The sequence below is a fragment of the Spodoptera frugiperda genome, chromosome 25 (assembly GCF_023101765.2).
Source record: "Spodoptera frugiperda isolate SF20-4 chromosome 25, AGI-APGP_CSIRO_Sfru_2.0, whole genome shotgun sequence".
NCBI classification, from domain to species: Eukaryota; Metazoa; Arthropoda; class Insecta; order Lepidoptera; family Noctuidae; genus Spodoptera; species Spodoptera frugiperda.
The window spans coordinates 3,506,808-3,527,522 of NC_064236.1; the positions used below are offsets into that span (position 1 = coordinate 3,506,808).

Genomic DNA, 20,715 nt, shown 5'->3' on the forward strand with positions numbered 1-20,715 from the left:
TCGTACAAAATTCATAGAAAATATAGTTTTTTACGATTCTACGTTTCTAGTAGGATAGCCTATTGTGTCGTATATGTTTTTAACTCAACGCCAGATCGAATTCGGCCTCGTATTGCGACAGATCTCATTTGATCATCTCGCAAACTTTTTCCATAGGCAGATCTCCGGCAACTTCAATGAAAATTAAATTCTTATTTTCTATATTATGATGATTCTGGTTTTCAAGTACTTACATATTGTTTTTTTGGGTAATGACCCAAACACAGTAATCAGACTTGCATACTCGTACATAAATTATACATACGGAACCTTCGTGCATAATTTCGAACTGCACTTAGGTGATCTTTTTTAGATCCACATTTCTGAACAACCATACACCATACACAAACCCACACACCAGTAAAGTAGTAGGTACCGCGTGACATAGACGACGCTGAAAACTGTTACAATCTATTTACTACTACGAATGCATTCTTTTTGGAAAAATTACGAATTTAAAAATAATTTAAGTTATTGACATTGTGCGTTGTTTTATTATATCAATAATAAAGTGACTTTATACTCATTATTATATACAAAATTTTATTGATGTGAAGCAAAATATTATAATTTTAGAACATTTGCTGATTCGCAGGCTCGTCTAAGCAAGAGTACGCGAGGTGGGGCCACGATGTTTACTTCTTCTGCGCGGAGTATGTATGATATGTACCTACACCATAACCATGTGCATGTGTACAATGTAAAACCCATTTTATACCTGTAATGATTCGCATGCACATAGCGCAGGGAACCCATATACTACAATGCTAACCAGTGCCGCATCTGTCTTATATCCACAATCATTGGACGGATACTGACTGATCACCAGCATCTTCTTTTACATATTACGAATTATAATAATTATAATTCTGCAAGTTGCCTATCTATTCGTCTGTTTTAACTAACTTATAATCCTCTATGTGTAATGACGACTAAGCTGTGACTATTTGCCTATTCCTAGTTGATATATAGCTATCTCTTAATTTAAGTTAGTAGTGGGTATTTTTAACAGGCCTATTTCTATATGTTTACTATTACTATATAAATATATGTACAAGAAATAAAAACTTAAATAAGTAATAAATATTAGGCGTCAAAGTACTCGTCCGCATCACTGTTACTGGGGAACGTTCCCAGAAGACTGGCCCCATTGCCGCGTTGAATGGCAATGCTTATCTTCTGACTGAAGAAATAGCCAGCTTTCTGGTCACGTGTAGAGTCTATAAGTTTACGAGCAATCTCTTTAAAAGCAGATTATGCTCCGGGACCCCATGGCCCCATGGCTTCGACCCTAAACGGCTCAAACAGTAGTTGCAAACTAGATTTGAATATTTACGTTGTTTGAGGGTCTCTGCCGTGGAAGCGGCCGCACCACTTCATGCAATAGTACTTAGAATATGAGATAGCGCAAGGGTGTCTGCACACGTTGCGTCCCACACCAAAGGCCTGTGCATCTTCCAAAGCAGCAACGACATACCATCTGGTCTCTTGCCATCATCATGTACCAAACCATTAGATTCTAATACGACTGATACGCCGGCTGAGGCGAGAGCACGACGAATAATGTTGTTGATGCTAGCATGAGTCAGAGCTACAAGGAGCACCCATCCGTAAGCATACAGCTAGCCAGAACGTAATGTCATCCAACATAGTGCCTATGTAGGGTGACGGGAGCTGGGCTCGCTGTTATAGCTGGGCTCGCTGTTATAGCAGCGGTAAGTCCCCTCTTTGAGGAGTGGCTAGAGAGGCGTCACGGCGTCCTCACCTACCGCCTGACGCAGGTGCTTACCGGACACGGGAAGTTTCGGTAGGTTCCTGTTTCGGATTCGGCGGGAGGAAACGCCCAGGTGTCGGCATTGCGTGGATCACCCGGAGGACACGGTGGAGCATACAGTAGCGGTGTGCCCTGCATGGGCTGAGCACCGCCGTGTCCTTAGGGATGTGATCGGCGACGGTGACCTCTCGCGTCCGGCTTTGGTTCAGGCCATGATGCGGAGCGAGAGGGAATGGGACGCCGTCTCCTCCTTCTGCGAAGCAGTCATGCTAGCTAAGGAGGAGGCGGAGCGCGTGAGGGAACGATCCTCCTCACGCCCCAGCCGCCGCAGAAGACACTCCGGGCGTCGGGGATCGCGTGACGATCTCCGGCCACCGTAAGTGCGGGTCTGCGGACGGCGAGCAAAGGTAGCTCGCCGCCCGACCAGAACCAGACCCGTGCGTACGGCGCGTCGCGTTCCGCGCGCGCCTCAAAGAGCCAGACCACCACAGATGGGGCCCAGTAGGGCTGATGCCTGATCCGGAGCTGCGGACAACGTAAAAGGTTACCGGGGCTCCGGCTCACACTCCCTCCCGCCTCACCCAAGGCGGGAGAACTCATTGGATGATTTTCCCCCCTCAAAAAAAAAAAGGGTGACGGGAGCGCCTGAAGCCACAATCCTGATTCCCACTCTCCCACAGCCAATAAGCGAGCTCGCTCTGCAGCATTAGAAGAAGAGTTGATTAAAGACTCACGAATAATACTGCACAGCGGCACATCCCATTGTCTCTGAGAAAATGGGTGAACAGGTAAATCCGTAAATGAACAAGCTATTTTCCAATTTCCACTTCAACAGTCAAGCACGGCACTTCAAAACTAGCCAATGACGGAAAAATAATTTTCCTGACTAATTCAGAGGTACTGTGGATATGAAAAAAGCTTGTAAACGCATGATACCTGATATTTTGCGGACGCCGAGTCCTTCTATGCGAATGAAGGGCGAGTAGCTTGTTGCCAAGCTCGGTCATCCAAAACCACATTAAGGATGAATGACAATGGGTTTCTAATAATTTTGTCTACATTTTCCAAAAGAAGTGAATTTTTCCATAGATGAGAAGCGCGGAGTATTTAAGTCCAGTGTTGGTCCAAAACGACAGTATCGAATCAGAGTGTAATTGTAGTAGATTTAGATAGCAAAGTTAAGGTTTGTTTCATAATATTGATGAAGGCAACCAAGGGAAAACTAGGAAGTACATATACATATAAGTAGGAAGTATGTATTTACTTATGACTAGTTTTTACCAAGTGGATATGTTTCAACAGGCGAAGACTATGACCCGCACCGTCATCGAAATGTTGAAAAACCCACCTCGTAAGTGAACTAATGCCCGTTTTCACCAACATCTCTTAAAGGACATGGCTAAACCAAAGTATGGACGTCGTAACCCGTACAAATAAATATTGTATAAATATGGTACCTAGCAATAAATAAAGCCGCATAATTAAAAATTGATATTTTGTAATTAAGATGGTCCAGAAACTTGGCATATCTGCGCAATCCTGAAAATAAAGTAGCGTTCCTACGTCAAACAACGTTACAAAATTTCCGGCGCCACTTCAAACTACACATTGCTGTGAACTTTTACCAAGGCGTTTTGATGTACCTGAGCCGAAAGTTATTTATATATGAGGTAGATAGGTAAACAATTCTGCTTATACTAGATAATGAACACACAGTAACCAAGGACAGACACAAAATATATAGTAAGATTGTGCAATCTTATACAAAATATACATTTTGTGTCGATCAAAACATTTACAATTATTTAGTTTCAGAAAAAAGTAATTATATTACCGTTATTAAAAATTGATGTTCGTTTAATTATTTCGATTTGATTTTCGGGGAAACTAATGTCCTAATAATAGCTTGCAGTACCTACTTCCGTGTTGTCATGTCAAACCACAACAGAAAAAAATCAATTATGAAACTTATTTTTTGTTAATTTTTGTTCACCAAGTTATAAGAATTAGTTAAACACAAAATAATTCATAAGTGAATATTTAAATGATACGGGTTAGCGTGAAATTCGTATTCTTGTTATTATGCCTGGGTCAGTCATTTAGCCATCTCCTTTTATAAGAAATCTCTTAACTTAGTTAGATTATCTACCTATGAATACCACTCATGGAGCAAGTACAAGAGGAGATACCATAATGTGATTGATGGTTAAATAGCAGAGTTATTGCTGAATTACAATTTACCAAGTTTAAGGGTCGGTTCATGTTTGACGTAAAATATGTCGAGCGTATCATCGGTCGCACTAACGTATCATCGGTTGAGTGTGAACAGTCAAGTGTTTCTTTTTACATTTATCTGTTTTGGCGTTACGCGACGTATGTTCCGTCGGATATGAACGGACTCTCAAGTGCTTTTGCTGTCTGTGCAAATTAATATGCAACGTGATTTTTTTTTCAATTTGATCCTAGCATAAGTTTTAATAAAGTCTTACAAATTAATATTTAATTATAGTTTAACCACTTTTATAAGGAATACTCTGATGGCAGGTACGCGGAGACCATGACGCATATGGTGAAAGGCTGTGTCGGCGCTGGCTTGCTGGCGATGCCCAACGCCTTCTACCGCCTGGGTCTAATAATTGGCAGTATCGGTGTTATATTCTTAGGAGTCTTTGCTACATACTGTATACAAATTCTGGTAAGTATACCTTGTTCTATAGCTTCTTTGTTAGGCAGGCAACGCAAGGTCGAATCCAGATGTAGTAAGGATTTTCAAAACTCATGGATATCTTTCCAGGTTTATTTTTTTTATGTTGACGGGGGAAACCTTCAGAAGGCGCCTAGCTTTTTGGGGAAAAAAGTAGGGAATGTGGGATTTTTACCGCACTACAACCTCCCCGGTGGCCACCATCTGCGCCTAAAGGAGGCACCGGGCCCTCTTAGTAGATCTACCCTGGAGCCCCCGTGGTTTCCAGGTATAACTACAAAATAAAACTGCCATAGATGTTTATTACTTTTTTATTTATGACATTTTATACTCCATTCAATAGAAGCAGGTGAAACCGCGTTGAAGCAGCTGGTGCTCTAATAACAAGGCATACATGTACAAAATACATTTGTACACATTGTATAATACAGTATGATATTAAAAACTCAAATACTAAAAAAAACTAAAAATCATAAAATAACTATTATTAGCCATATTATGTACCTACAGGTTAGAAGTCGGTGCCATAAGTTAAATTAAGTATTTAATTTAAAGCTTATTAGATATTCTATCAAAATCTCTTTACAATAAACATCACCCACGCTTAGTACAATTTTGATCCAAATTCGAAAGTGGCGGCCAAGATGAAACAATTGAACCAAAATGGGTGATGTCCTTTGTGACCATTAAATTATATTATTTTGATATGAAACTGTATTAGATTAGTATAAAGAGAGTGTTTGTACCACAGAAATATCTTTAACTCTATGATTTGTATGCAGATCATTGGGCAGTACATAATCTGCAAGAAGCACAAAGTGGGCTACATGTCGTATCCTATGAGTATGAGGCTGGCACTGCAGAGTGGCCCTCCGTCGATGCGCTGGTCTGCCAACTTATTTGCCGTAGCTGTGGACGCATTTCTCATTATTTGGCAAATAGGAGTTTGCGCTATATTTTTGGTGTTTGTCGCTGAAAATTTAAAACAGGTTAGTTGTTCTAATTTTAATTGTTCGTGGTAAGGTTAACTGTTTGAGAATGCCGCTCGTCTTTAAAAGTAAGCATCCAAAAGCCCGCATCTTAGGCGCTGGCTCCACGAGCGAGAGAATCGCGGCGATATTATCGTCGTGCCACGTATTTCTATACACTCTTTATGGAACCGTCTCTACACGGCGATATTATCGCCGCGATGCGACGAGTGGCAATGAGCGCGCGAAACATCATTACATCGTCGCTAGCCTGCCGCGACTAGCAGCGGGCCCGCCGCGCGCTCGCGACGAGCACGCAGCGGGCGCGCAGCGTAATTTCAGCGTTGCCTCTCGTTAAGTAAGGACGTAAGAAACTCGGCGATACCGAGTCGCCGCGGAAACGCTGCGATTCCGTTACGAATGGAGGCTGAGTCACCCTCGTCCGTAGGAGAGCGCCCTTAAAAATACAAAACCCCTACACGTTGCCTCTGGCCTGACCCAGCTGGTCCATGAGGCCACAAGGGTGCCTGATGTCGATATGCAAACTGCCAACTGCTTAGACCTTCTGCTGACAACTGATCCAGACAGCTACTCAGTGTCAGTTTCATCACCCCTGGGTAGCTCTGACCACTGTCTGGTGAAATCTGTATCCACACACTCGCCGCAGGATCCTAGTCCCAGGGGATCTCGGCGGATGTGGCGGTACAAGTCAGCAGATTGGGATGGGATGCGATCTTTCTTTGCATCCTATCCTTGGCGGCCTGTTTGCTTCTCATCCAGTGACCCGTCAGCTTGTGCGGATGCCGTAGCGGGGGTGCTGCGTCAGGGCATGGAATACTACATCCCATTCTCGGACGCAGCATCTTCCGGTGGCACTCGTCTATGGTTTGATGCCGACTGCGGACGTGCTGAGGCGCGAAAGCATGCGGCATACTTGGCATGGGCGGATGCCAGGCGCCGTAAGGCTGGCGACACTCCTCAGAAGAAGAGAGCCTTCAACCGGGCTGCCAAGTCATGCAAAAAGGCACTGCGGATGGCTCGGTTCAACCACATTGGCCGAATAGGGAACAAACTGGCCAGCGGGGAGTAAAGCGTTTTGATCCCTGGCCAAGGCGGTTGAATCGAACTTCTGCCGCCCCTCACTGCCGCCTCTCTGGGGTCTGACGGGACGCTGGCTCACACCGCAGTAGAGAAAGCGAACTTGTTTGCTTCCCTATTTGCGGAGTCTTCACGTCTTGATACTGGTGGCGCTATGCCTCCTTCTCTACATAACGTTTGCGAGACAAAAATGTCGAAAATTCGCATCCGACAGAAGGAGGTATATAAGACGTTGCGTAATCTCGACGTGAATAAGGCCAGTGGACCCGACGGAATCCCAGCCGTGGTTTTAAAAACCTGTGCGCCTGAGTTGTCTCCAATCCTGACACGTCTGTTTCGCCTTTCCTTGGAGACGGGTCAAGTGCCGGTTGCATGGAAGCTGGCCAACGTGCAGCCTGTGCCCAAAAAAGGTAGTCGTGCCGACCCTAATAATTACCGACCTATCTCGGTCACGTCCATACTCTGCAAGAGTATGGAACGTGTGCTTAACAACAGGCTCCTGGCATACCTTGAAGGTAACGACCTCCTCAGCGATCGGCAGTATGGGTTTCGCCGCAACCGATCTACTGGGGACCTTCTTGCGTATGCCACTCACATTTGGAGCGAGGCCATCGAGAAGCACGGGGTAGCATTAGCTGTCTAGCTCGATATATCTAAGGCCTTTGACAGGGTATGGCACGACAGTCTTATCGGCAAGCTTCCTGCGTATGGACTTCCCGCTGATCTGTGCAGATGGATTGCAGACTTCCTGAGGGATCGGTCAATTCGAGTAGTCATCGATGGCTGCTCGTCTGACCAATTTGGCATCAACGCCGGAGTCCCTCAGGGGTCAGTACTTTCAGCAACGCTCTTTTTGCTGCACATCAACGACCTGCTTAAGCCCGGTATCTTTGGGTATGCAGATGACAGCACAGTTGTTGAAAGGTATGTGTCCGATGCGCAGACTAGCGGAACACAGATCCGATCTCTAAGAGAATCAATGGTCGAACGGTTGAACTCGTATTTGAAGGCGGTCTCCGATTGGGGTGACGCCAACTTGGTCAAGTTCAACGCTACCAAAACCCAGGCGTGTCTCTTCTCTGCCAAACGGAGTCAATTTCCGCTGGCTCCTACTTTCCGAAATGTATCCGTTCCAATATCGGATCATCTTGAGCTTCTGGGCATAACTCTATCGCCAACGCTAAACTTCGGCTCTTATATAGTGTCAAGGCGCATCTGGCTGATAGGAAATTGGGTATCCTCTCGAAGGTAAAACGGTACTTCACACCGAAACAACTGCTGAGCCTGTACCAGGCGCAGGTTCGGTCATGTATGGAGTACTGTTCTCACCTTTGGGACGGCTCGGCTAAACACCAACTGGATGCGCTCGAGCGCATTGAAAGGCGTGCCAAGAAGCTCATCAATGATGATGCGCTTGTGGAGTCCCGGCTTCAAAGCCTTGAACACAGGCGCAAGGTCGCAAGCCTTTCCGTTTTTTACCGGATACATTTCGGAGAGTGTGCGGGGAAACTGCACAACTTGATTCCTCCTAGTCCTTTCCATCATCGAACCACAAGACAATCGGCGAGGCGTCACCGTTTCATGGTGGATATCCCACCCACTCGCACGAAACGCTTCGCTTCAAGCTTCCTTGTGCGAACTGCTAGGGAGTGGAACTCCTTGCCGGAGTCTGTGTTTCCTGATGGGTACAACCTGGGTGTCTTTAAAGCCCGAGTGAATAGGTTGCTTATGGGCAGACGTGCTCCACCGTAGGCCGCATCATCACTTACCATCAGGCGAGATAGCGGCCAAACGTCGGCCCATTTAATATATAAAAAAAAACGACTCGCGACGATACGCGGCGGAATTATCGCTCGTTCGTGGAGATTATCCGACGATATAAGGGCGGACTCGTCGCGATTCTCTCGCTCGTGGAGCCAGCGCCTTACGCATCGCACTCATTCCCTATGATGTCATCAGTACGCATCACATAGTACGTATTGTCGATGATACGGTCCGTACTTGTATGAGTTTCTATACAAGCCAAACGAAAATCCGTTGTCATATCATTTTAGTTGTGGCACATAATCCACGCTAGCGAAGCTACGGGCAACAGCTAGTAAATAATATAATTCTTACCTCGAACCAGAGAATCCATATAATGTAAAGTAAAAAACGTTCACCCTTTTCACGAATGGGCATTGTTCAAAAATATTACCTTGTGTTTTTATTGAATTTTTTGATAATATAGACCATTTAAAGAAACTAATTTGAATATTTTGATAAAAGGATCAGAAACCACTTCAAAAATATTTTTTAAGATTTTCCACTTTTTGATATAGGTGACGTCATCATTACGATAGTATCTGTACCATAGTGTGGTTGCATTAAAAAAGTACAACTGTCAATAATAGCTGTCTGAATAGAACTGTCAATAATAATAACCTTAATATAGGCTTTAAACAATAAAACCTGTGATAAGACGTAATTTAACATATGATATGGACAATAATGGGACTGACAATATCATAGGAGTATATTACTTCTGTGATACTTACAATAAAATGATCTTCGCGACAATACACCACTTCTATCGTAAGTCTTCCCTATTGCGAACGAAGATTTTGTTTGGACTATTTTTACAATTACTGCTGCAACTTGGAACAAAGCACTTTATTATTAGAACTTATTACGGGATATTTACCACGTTTATTAATTTTGATAAGTTACCACTGGATTGAGTTACATAACCCACAAGTTATCTCGACAGAACGCCACTATATACCTAGACTGGTAAGAGAAGCGATTGAGATAACCAAGTACAAAAACTTCAACCGGGAGGATGGGTTTCAACTGTCGAGGGCTTGGAATCCAGTGGTCCAACTATGTAAAACCCGCAAAAGTGCCAAGAAGGAGGAAAGTTCGCGAGCTGACACAGTGAGTTTTGTGTGTCGAGAGTTAAACCGAGTTGCAAGTGACAATGTTAGTGGTGTTAGCAGTGTCAGTAAGAAACGAACGAGAAAGCGGGTAGACCGATTTGTCTGCTCGTAAACACCCACCCGCATTTACTCCAGTTAATCCGTGATCATGGCGCTTGCAACAGTGCCGAAATATCGGAAACTCATCAAAATTAATAAACATGGTAAATATCCCGTAATAAGTTCTAATAATAGTGTTAGTGACCATGTCAGTTTAAAAACTTATATTACAAAGCACTTTCTGTATTCCATTTTCACTTTATGCAGAAGAAACTTAGAATTTGAAACTTTGTATTTTTTGTAAACAAAACCGAAACAAACTGACATGACATTTATATTTGACAGTTGTAGGCTTGATTCAAAACTTTTTAATTTTTGAAACATGAGGCAACGATCCTAATGTATACGTCCTATTATGACGCGATTTGAAGGACAAGCAAGGTCAACCGAATTTTAACGAAATATCAATAAATAATAAATATTTTAAATTTTTAATTAGTCCATAATGATTAGGAAGTATATTCCTCGAAATGGTTTTTCAATTACGATATTTTATAAATTATGAACAATGCCCATTGTTTTATATAGTTTCTGTAACTGTGTTAAAATGGCAAATAATTATTTAATTTGTCAACAGTTCATAGAATTTTGCGGAGGCAGCATGCCAGTGAGGTTGATTATCTTGTGTTTGTATCCTGTCCTGGTGATGATATGTCTGATAAAGGATTTAAAACTGTTGGCGCCACTATCTACATTTTCCAATCTTTGCAATGCCGTCGGGCTAGTTCTTATATTTTTTTACTTGGCACAAGGAAGTCTCGTCTTCAAAGAATCCATGTTGGAGATGCAATCATTAGTTGACATCCCCGTGTTCATTGGTATAGTGCTGTATGCGCTGGAGGCCGTGGGAGTGGTGAGTACGACACTACTACACAGTTGTACACTTTTATTCAACATTCTTACAAAATGTACTAACAATAATAATTGTGTTCGGTGAACAGATCAGTCAATCAAGGGTTGATCAACGTGTTGTGGAAGGTTATTAAAGTATAATATAAAAATAAAGGCACCAGTTAAAAGAATGGCGCTCCCCTGTGGTGCTCCCCATCTCAATTTTCATTTTTATTCTATAATTGTATTATGAGTTACAAAGTAAAAAGTTTATAGACAGTAAGAATTGTATTTTGAGCCACTATTTTGAAGCGCGCGTTGTGTCGTGTTTCGGTATGATCTGACTCTTGATGTATATGTATATTTACCGCTTGCGTCCGTAGGTTCTGGCGCTCGAGCGCAACATGGAGAATCCGAAGGATTTCACGGGATTATTTGGACTTTTCAGCATCGGTATGGCTATTATTGTCGTCATGTACATGATTCTGGGCATTTTTGGATACATCAAGTACGGAGATGAAATTAAAGCATCCATTACGCTCAATCTGCCGCAAAAAGAGAAGTAAGATTTGTTATTATTACAGTATAACTCGGTTTCCATACTTACATCGTCCATCTGCACCAGTGTCTCGTGTATAGGGTCTGGAAGTAAGGATCAAACTGAACAGCGAGATTGAAAAGTTTATTTCCTTCAGAAGTTATGACCAACTTTTGTTTTATTCAGTTCTTTGCTAAAATGTTCAAAGAAGCTAACATAAACAAGAGCCTATAGGGAGTAATGAGGGCCTTTCTCGTCACCTTACTTTTACGTAGTAACCAAGTAACAGTGGCAACTATTCTCGACACATCTTATACCATATTTGACTCAAAGTTAAAATATTCAATGTTCCATGAATTATTATTGTACATTTGATGATAAAATAATTAAGAAAAATGCACAACAGCGCGTTTCATTATTGTTTTTCCAATTTTTAGACAGGTACATGTCCGTTTGTCGAAATTTTTGAAAATAATGCGTTCCATACGAGTTTAATTTTAACCAGCCTCTGCTAGTGCCTTCGCCCGCATCCACTTGAGATGAAAAGTAACCTTTATTATTCCAGACAATAAATCAAATCAAATCACATCACTATAATGCATCCATAATATATCCCTGTTTGAAAGATCCCAATCCCAAGCCGTTTTGACGTGATTGAATAACAAACATAGACACAAACTTTCGCAATTATAAAATTAGTAGAAGTAAAGGAGCAACAAGTCACCCTGTATATTTAGATAATGTGTTTGTAATATAAGTACTTTAGTCCGGTCAAGTTAGCATCAAAAATAGGGGTAAAGCCTTCAATGTCTATTTTGACCGGACTACTTTTAATTAGTTGAATGAATTCATTTGAAACTAATGTTCATGTTCCTTCAGAGAAGCAAGAAAACGCTAAGAAATATTTTTTGAAACTGATCGGATTTTTTGTCCCGTAGGAAGGCGCAAGCAGCTAAGTTAGCATTTGCTGCAACAATATTCACATCATTTCCTCTACAAAACTTTGTGGCTTGGCAAATCCTCTGGGGAATACTGCAAAAGAAGTACCCATCATCCGCGATGGACTATGGACTTCGTGTGGGGTGTGCCACAATTCCATGTGAGTACTATATTGCTCTCCCTTTCTTGTACTGTGTGCACAACAGTTCGTAATGCTAATGATTATTTATTATTTTCTAAATCTTCAGAAAGATCTAAATATTTGGCTTACAAGGATGATTCCTTAAACATGCATACTATAGTAAGTATATTATGCATATGTGCAGTGGCCCTCCCCAAATAACTTTGCGTAAACATAGTTCCAGCAAAATACAAAGTTTTTGAGTATGTATGTTACTCAATCACATCAAAACGGCTGAAGAGATCAGGATCTAATTTAGAAAAAGGGTAGATTATGGTCTGTAGTATTATATATAGGCTACATTTTATACCACGGGAACCCGTGCGAAGCCGCTGGTAGTAGAGTGTTCGTAAGGAGTTCAAATGAAAACTGATGATACCAGACCATTTTAATTCTGAGTTTCTCTAAATAAAAATTCTTCTTAGAAAGATGGACAGACAAGTGGAGTGACTGATAATAAAGTATTCCTATAAATGATGTGTATTTTACCAAATGTATTAAGTGGTAGACGAGAATAATAATGACTTTGTTACAGTTGCAATGGCGGTCGCGGCGCCCTCGCTTGGCCCGTTCATTGGACTGATTGGGTCACTCTGCCTGTCTACTGCGGCGATCATGTTCCCAGCCATTATCGACATCTGTGTATTCTACCCCGACCAGTACGGCCCTGCTAAATACAAATTGTTCTCGGATATCTTCATCATAATATTTGGTATCTTCTGTTGTTTCTCTGGCGTTTACACCAGCCTACTTGAAATGGTTGACAGCCTGAGCTAAGCATTATAACAGTAGATTCACATAACTTATGTACAATCAAGGGTATAACGCACACTGGGCTGCCTGATGTTGGAGTCCGTTGGATTTTTCTACATTGTAAGTCCAGTCCAACTATGATTTGGCACTACACGGCGAAAATAATTCCCGAAAGCATCCACCAGAATCACAATGAGAACGTTCACAATCTTTGATTTTATTTTTAAATTAAAATATTATATTAATATATGTTTACTAGTTTTATTATTACAATCTTTTCATTTCCTGTACACGAGTAATAGGATGGTGACGGGGTATGAAAATTAAAAATCTATTTAGTCCGTCAGTTAGGTAATGAAAAAATGCACTTTTTTATTTTGTCATACAAGATAACAATACTTAGGTAAAACGTACTTAGAAGATCGACTCAATAGATCTTCGAAAGTACTTATTTGATATCCTAAGAAAAAAAAACTACAAGACGGACATTAAAATAAAAATTTGTCATCTACTGTATCGTATAAAAGATAATCATTGGGTAATCATCGACATTTTAACCCTTTTTTTGATGAAATGATGATTACGATGAAAATTCGACAAAACCCAGGTATGATGGGGTAGGGATGGGAAACTTAATGTAATGTAAACATAATCTATAATATTTTAACTTGATGTGACTTGGGAATCAGTCATAAACATCCAGTTTTTTCAGTTCCAGTTTTTAATTTTCATACCGATCCTATTTACATTATTTACAGGTTGCTCATAGGTAGGCGTGCTCCATCGTCGCCCACATCATCGCTTACCACCAGGCGAGATGGGGGCCAAACGCTATCCCATTAAATATAAAAAAAAATACCTCTTACTACATGACAGCTGTCAGAGTTGGTATCTAACTGCCACACTCAGAGTCATTTAATGGTTACTTAACCCAGTCCTTAGCAATTGTTTTTGATACAAAATCGTTACTAAAGATTAGTTTAAGTAATCATTAAATGTCTCTGAGTGCGGCAGTTAGAATATGACGACATTAATGAATGACAATTACAGATGGAAAAAAAATCGTGTGCAGCAACCCACAAGTAACGGGAGAAATCCAAGCTATCGGCAGTCAGGGCTCAAGAGAGAGGAATTTCCGGACAATACGCGCCGTGTCCAGAAGTACCGCTTTCTGCATCAGGATCTTGATCCAACCATCTAACTTTAGCCTACTCAGGTGTTTGTCGAGGCTTTTGGCTATGAGGCATTGGCAGATACGACTATCGGCACAATGATTGCTGAATCTACATCCCACATGTCGATAACCTCATGAGCTAAATTAAAATATTTACTGGCTTTATTTTTCTATTTATTTATCTTACTTGTTAATTACATTTTTAAATATGTAATTAGAAAAAAGAAAACATTTAAAAATATAAAAACCAGTAGCCCACCAGTAACGGGATGAATCCAAGCTAGGTCAGGGCTCAAGAGAGAGGAATTTTCGGACAATACGCGCTGTGTCCAGAAGTACCAAAACAATTTTAACAAAAAAAAACCGACTTCAAAAAATTAATATTCCAAAACAAATTAATATGCACTAAAAAGTAAAAGAAATAATTGCCTATTTTTCAACAACTTAATAGATCAACTAACTTTACTAACTCATACACATTATAATGTAAGTAGGTACAATTATTGTTATTTTTGGAGTCGGTGTCAGTCAACTAAGATAGGTTTGTTATTTACCTATTATCACAACAAAACATTACAGTTTTACACCAGTTGTAAGTAGGTACTTAACCACCACTCCGCCCGTGCCGTGCCCGTGCCGTGCTAGTTGTTGGCGTTTCCTAGGCTGACACCGACTCCAAAAATCTATATATTAATACGTGATGCAAAAACTTTGGACCACCTTTTACGAAAATTGCGCGGACGTAAAAGCATAAAATTTGGTACATTTATAGTTTATGTGTAGGAGAAGTGCATAGCGCTAATATTTTTCAAAAATAATGCTTATAAAGTACATTAAATCAATAAATAAAACATTACACACACATGCATAGTATCTGATCGTATTTGACAAAACGTCAAAATCGATAGACATTGCGATGATATTCTCACGTCTCATATGAAAAGAGTTTTATAAAAGAGTTTGAGTTATATAAAAATTATCCTTCAACGTACGTTAAGTGGTATTGTAAATTAAATCATATATGGTCGAATTTCGGCCACTAGGCGACCACTAGTAACAATAATTGTACCTACTTACATTATAATGTGTGTGATGAGTTAGTAAAGTTAGTTGATCTATTAAGTTGTTGAAAAATAGGCAATTATTTCTTTTACTTTTTAGTGCATATTAATTTGTTTTGGAATATAAATTTTTTGAAGTCGGTTTGTTTTTTAACCCCCGACGCAAAAAGAGGGGTGTTATAAGTTTGACGTGTCTGTCTGTCTGTCTGTCTGTCTGTCTGTGGCATCATAACACCCGAACGGATGCAGTGATTTCAATTTAGTTTTTTTCATATTAAAGGGGACTTATGTGCGAGTGTTTTTAGACATGTTTGATGAAAATCGGTTGAGCCGTTTTAAAGTTATGGGCGGTGAAAGCAACGTAAGCGGGAGATTAACCGAAGGTCTGCAAATATACTGGGATGGGGTCTCAAATGAAACCGCACTGAAAGAAAATATTGAAAGATAACATTTTTTCGTATTAACAAAAATAAGAAATTAAATAAAAAAAAATTATAAAAAATATAAAATAAATTAAATATTTTATAAAATACAAAAATATAAAACCTGCACCAATGTAATCTTTAGCCTACTTATAGAAACAAAAACTAGTAATTAATAAGTAAAAAAAAAAAAATCAAAGCGAACGAGCTTGACCTTGAATGTAATCTTTACCTTAACAAGAATTGAAATTATAGTAAGTATATGTAATATACTAAGCCTAACTTAACCTAACCTACCTATAAAAAGTATGAAATAAAAAATTAAATTAAAAATTTAAAAAACCCCCGACACAAAATCTTAATTTCCCTTTAAAAAGTAAAAAATAATAAAAGAAACCTTATCTTAAAGTACCTAACAATGTACTAATAATTCTAAAAAAAAATACGTCGCGTTGGGGGACCGCATGAATACGGACTACACACCGCCGCTCGCGCCGCTATATTTCTATTTTCTGCGTTATAGTTAAGTAATTAAACATCCATTTACTTTAATGTTAACACCAAGCATGTGATACTTATGAACAAATCGTAAAGAAGTAAGAAATAATTAGGAGCGGTCCCCCAGAGCGACGTATTTTTTTTTTAGAATTATTAGTACATTCTTAGGTACTTTAAGATAAGGTTTCTTTTATTATTTTTTACTTTTTAAAGGGAAATTAAGTTTTTGTGTCGGGGGTTTTTTAAATTTTTAATTTAATTTTTTTGTTAAAATTGTTTTTTATTTCTTGATTTTTAGTGAATAACTTATTTGAGTATGGGTCGACCTATTAAACGCGCTGCTCATATGAGACAGCGCCGTTTAAATGAATAATATTAATATCTATCCATATTGACGCATAATTATATTATTTTCAAATGCATATTAACCTGATACACTTACTTATGATCTGCTGAGCCGACAGCTAACAGTAACCTGTTCATAAGCTACATACATAGTCAGTTGTCAAACACACAAACAGATTAGATACCCACATAGGTATACAGTCATGTAACTCAGACAGCACATCAAGCTACCCATCATTCTATACCAGATATGCTACTATCTGTCCTGAATTTTATGGCTACTGAGAAAGATAAGCTAGTATGCATCACTTCAACGTAAACGCAGAGCTCATTCTGTTCATTTTTAAGGAGTTCCCTGGATTATCTTCCACATTTATGGTCAGACTTTAAAAACCATTATATGGAACCACACTGACATCGTACTCTTTCAAACACAAGAGGAATTTCTCAAATCGGACTATAACTGCCAGAGATATGCATTTGTCAAACACAAACAGATTAGGTACCTACATACACATGTAAATCAGACAGCACATCAAGCTACCCATCATTCTATACCAGATGTGCTACTATCTGTCCTGAATTTTATGGTTTCTCAGAAAGATAAGTTAATATACATCACTTAAACTCAAACGCAGAGCATATTCTGTTCATTTTTGAGGAGTTCCCTGGATTATCAACCACATTTATGGTCAGACTTTAAAAAAATTATATGGGACCACACTGACATCGTACTCTTTCAAACACAAAAAGAATTTCTCAAATCGGTCTATAACTGCCGGAGATATCGATTAACATACATAAAAAAAAAGTTTTTGTTAGTTATCTCCAAAAGTGCTGAATCAATTTCGGTAAAATTTAAATGGGACAACGTTTGATGTAAGACCTACTAAATACAAAAAGAATCATCAAAATCGGTTCATAAACGACACAGCTATCCGCGAATAGACATAATAAAATGTTTGTATTGATATTTGTTTTTGTTAATTATCTCAAAAAGTGCTGAACCAATTTCGATAAAATTTTAATGTAACAACGTCTGATGTAAGACCTACGAAATACAACAATAATCATCCAAATCAGTTCATAAACGCCACAGTTATTCGCGAACAGAAATAGTAAATGTTTGTGTCGATATTTGTTTTTGTTGATTATCTCAAAAAGTGCTGAATCAATTTTGATAAAATTTTAATGGGACCACCTCTGGTATAAGACCTACCAATTAAGAATCATCAAAATCGGTTCATAATCGACAAAGTTATCCGCGAACAAACATTAAAAAAAAACATATATACGGTCGAATTGAGAACCTCCTCCTTTTTTTTGAAGTCGGTTAAAAAGTAATTAGAACCAAAACCAGAAAATGTATGTATGTACAAATAAATACGTTTAAAGGGAGGGACCTAAAGAACAAAACCTAATGATAGTGTAGGCTACTTATTATAATCTTTGGCAAAAAGTAGGTATAATAAGTATAGAGGAAAATTAAAGTTTGCCGTTTAACTCAGAAAGAGGGTTGGTGGCCAAACGCAACTTATGAACGCTAAAAGAAATTAGTAACTAAGGTATGGTAGTGTCCCTCAGTTCACACACATGTGCAAGTTGTGTAAAGTGTACTTATCAAGGAGTAGATAGGTCATCAAAGAATATAAATATAGGTTTACATACTCTTTGGTATGATTTTGCAACAGATTGACCCTACGATTTTTACGGTCAATTTCAGTACCTAGGTGACTTATAGAGATACAATTTTGACATAGGCTCCATATAAAATGGTGTCAAAATCTATATACATATAATAAAATCGTAGAAAAGTGCTGTCTGTACATTGAAAATAAAAATAAAAAAAATAGCAGGGGTTATTGTTATGTCGATGTCGAACCCAAAAATGTAATTAACTTTTTTTTGTCTGTTTGTCTGTTTGTCTGTTTGTCTGTTTGTCTGTTTGTCTGTTTGTCTGTTTGTCTGTTTGTCTGTTTGTCTGTTCGTCTGTGCGCGCTAATCTCAGAAACGGCTGATCCGAGTTGGATGCGGTTTTCACGAATATATTGTGGGATGCTTAAATTTACATTTAGTGTTTGTTTCATGTCAATCGGTTCATAAATAAAAAAGTTATGTCAAATTAAAGAATCACGTCGAACATTCTATGCTTATACCATTAATCTCCGCAACTATTTGACGGATTTGGTTGAAATTTGGTACAGATATAGTTTAGAACCTTGAAAGGACATAGATATATTTTTATTTCAAAAATCAAAAAATAAAATTAAAATAAAATAAAAATAAAATAAAAATAAAATAAAAATAAAATAAAAATAAAATAAAAATAAAATAAAAATAAAATAAAAATAAAATAAAAATAAAAATAAAATAAAATAAAATAAAATAAAATAAAATAAAATAAAATAAAATAAAAATAAAAATAAAAATAAAAATAAAAATAAAATAAAAATAAAATAAAAACAAAATAAAAATAAAATAAAAATAAAATAAAAATAAAATAAAAATAAAATAAAAATAAAATAAAAATAAAATAAAAATAAAATAAAAATAAAATAAAAATAAAATAAAAATAAAATAAAAATAAAAATAAAATAAAATAAAATAAAATAAAATAAAATAAAAATAAAATAAAAATAAAATAAAAATAAAATAAAAATAAAATAAAAATAAAATAAAAATAAAATAAAAATAAAATAAAAATAAAATAAAAATAAATTAAAAATAAAATAAAAATAAAATAAAAATAAAATAAAAATAAAATAAAAATAAAATAAAAATAAAATAAAAATAAAATAAAAATAAAATAAAAATAAAATAAAAATAAAATAAAAATAAAATAAAAATAAAATAAAAATAAAATAAAAAATAAATTTTTCAAGTTCAATTTCGTACTTATAGTACGGAATTGAACAATGTCGGGCTGTTCCTATACTCCGTAGATAGATGGCGTTGATCGCGCAATGGTGTAATTACAATTGTTCAGTTCATGTTATTGTTTTAAGTCATTGGAAATTTGTTTTTACAAAATAGTAAAAAGCAATGAAAAATATAACATAATACAACTTTTAGTACAAAGAAAACGCTCTAACGGAGTATAGATAATTCTATGTCGATCGTTACACGACTTCGGTTCATGTTATTGTTTTAATTCATCGAAAAAAGTTAACAAATAGTAAAAAGGTATGAAAAAAATTATATCAATATAATTAAACTTTTAGTACAAAGAAAATGCCCGAACGGAGTATAAATAAATAATCCAAGTTGTCTTTATCCTCGATAGATGGCGTTGGGATCGAAATAGATTGCGCTATGGTTTTGTTACAATTATTTGGTTGGGTATCGGCCGAGCGCTTCGGTACTATTGTAGAAAATGTGTATTATCAGTCGTATGATTATTTGTCTATAGTGGTCCTGCTGTTTCGTATATTCTAAATTGGTTTCGTTGTATTTGTCAATTAATAAGTTTATTTGTTGGGTTTTCCTGGTTTTCTGGTTTAACTTTTTAACGTAGGTTTAGTTTGATATCGATTATTAGTAGTTACTGTAGTTAGTTTTTTTAATAAAATTGTAAGTCTAATTTATAAATTAATTAGATTAGATTTAAGTCGTTTCTTTTAAATTATTTAGTTTAAGCTTGGTTATTATAGCATAAAGGATAGGTTCTAATATCGTGGCGGGATCTGCCGCAAACGTAGCGGTAGGTCGAAGCCTGCCGGGTGCGGTGAATCCGTGAGGGCAGCCCGGATCACGGCAACAGGCAGTGGAGGAACACCGCGGTGGTTTTAGCCGGTAAGAGTCCGGCACACCCCCCCGTCGTCCCCACGGCGTGGGAAGTCCATGAGGATTTCCATCGCGATACAAAAAAAAAAAAAAAAAATAGGTTCTAATATAATTTCTTTTTTAATTGTTATAAATTCGTAATTCGTAGCTTTCTTTAGTTTTAAGTTAGTTTTCATCTTAAGTTCGGAAAGATTATAATATTTCTTTAGTTAAAGTCCGTTTTTAAACTATTTTTTCAATGCCCTAAGTGAGTATACATCTATTAAAATCAAACGCAGAGCTCATTATGTTGATTTTTGAAGAGTTCCCTGGAATATCTTCCACATCTCATTTTTGAAAAGATCCCGCGAGATCGGGAACTCATCATCATCAGCCTATAGCTATGGGAACTATGTGGTTAAAACCAAAAATTTGCCGGAAGTCACTATTCCACGCGAACGAAGTCGCGGGCAAAAGCTAGTTCTAAATAAAATAATAAATTGACAATGCCAAATTCTCTATAGAGCTTTGAACCACCAAAAAAATATAGTGTACAGGCATGCCAAATGTAGCATTCTATTGCTGCTCTATTAGTGATAACTAAAAACAAG

The 20,715-nt window shown here is 37.8% G+C and overlaps 1 protein-coding gene across 2 annotated transcripts; it reads left to right on the forward strand.

Annotated features, from left to right (window-relative positions):
• The first annotated feature begins 513 nt into the window (after window positions 1–513).
• LOC118266889 (proton-coupled amino acid transporter-like protein CG1139) lies at window positions 514–13,109 on the forward strand. Of its 2 annotated transcripts, none has more exons than XM_035580506.2 (8): window positions 514–692; window positions 3,116–3,164; window positions 4,358–4,508; window positions 5,300–5,506; window positions 10,178–10,453; window positions 10,815–10,993; window positions 11,908–12,068; window positions 12,625–13,109. In XM_035580506.2, exons 1-8 carry the CDS (start codon window positions 671–673, stop codon window positions 12,864–12,866), a joined length of 1,287 nt encoding a protein of 428 aa, XP_035436399.1. In that variant the 5' UTR covers window positions 514–670; the 3' UTR covers window positions 12,867–13,109. The 2 variants fall into 2 exon arrangements, with proteins under 2 accessions (XP_035436399.1, XP_035436408.1); XM_035580515.2 differs by having other exon boundaries at window positions 534–659.
• The last annotated feature ends 7,606 nt before the right edge of the window (window positions 13,110–20,715 follow it).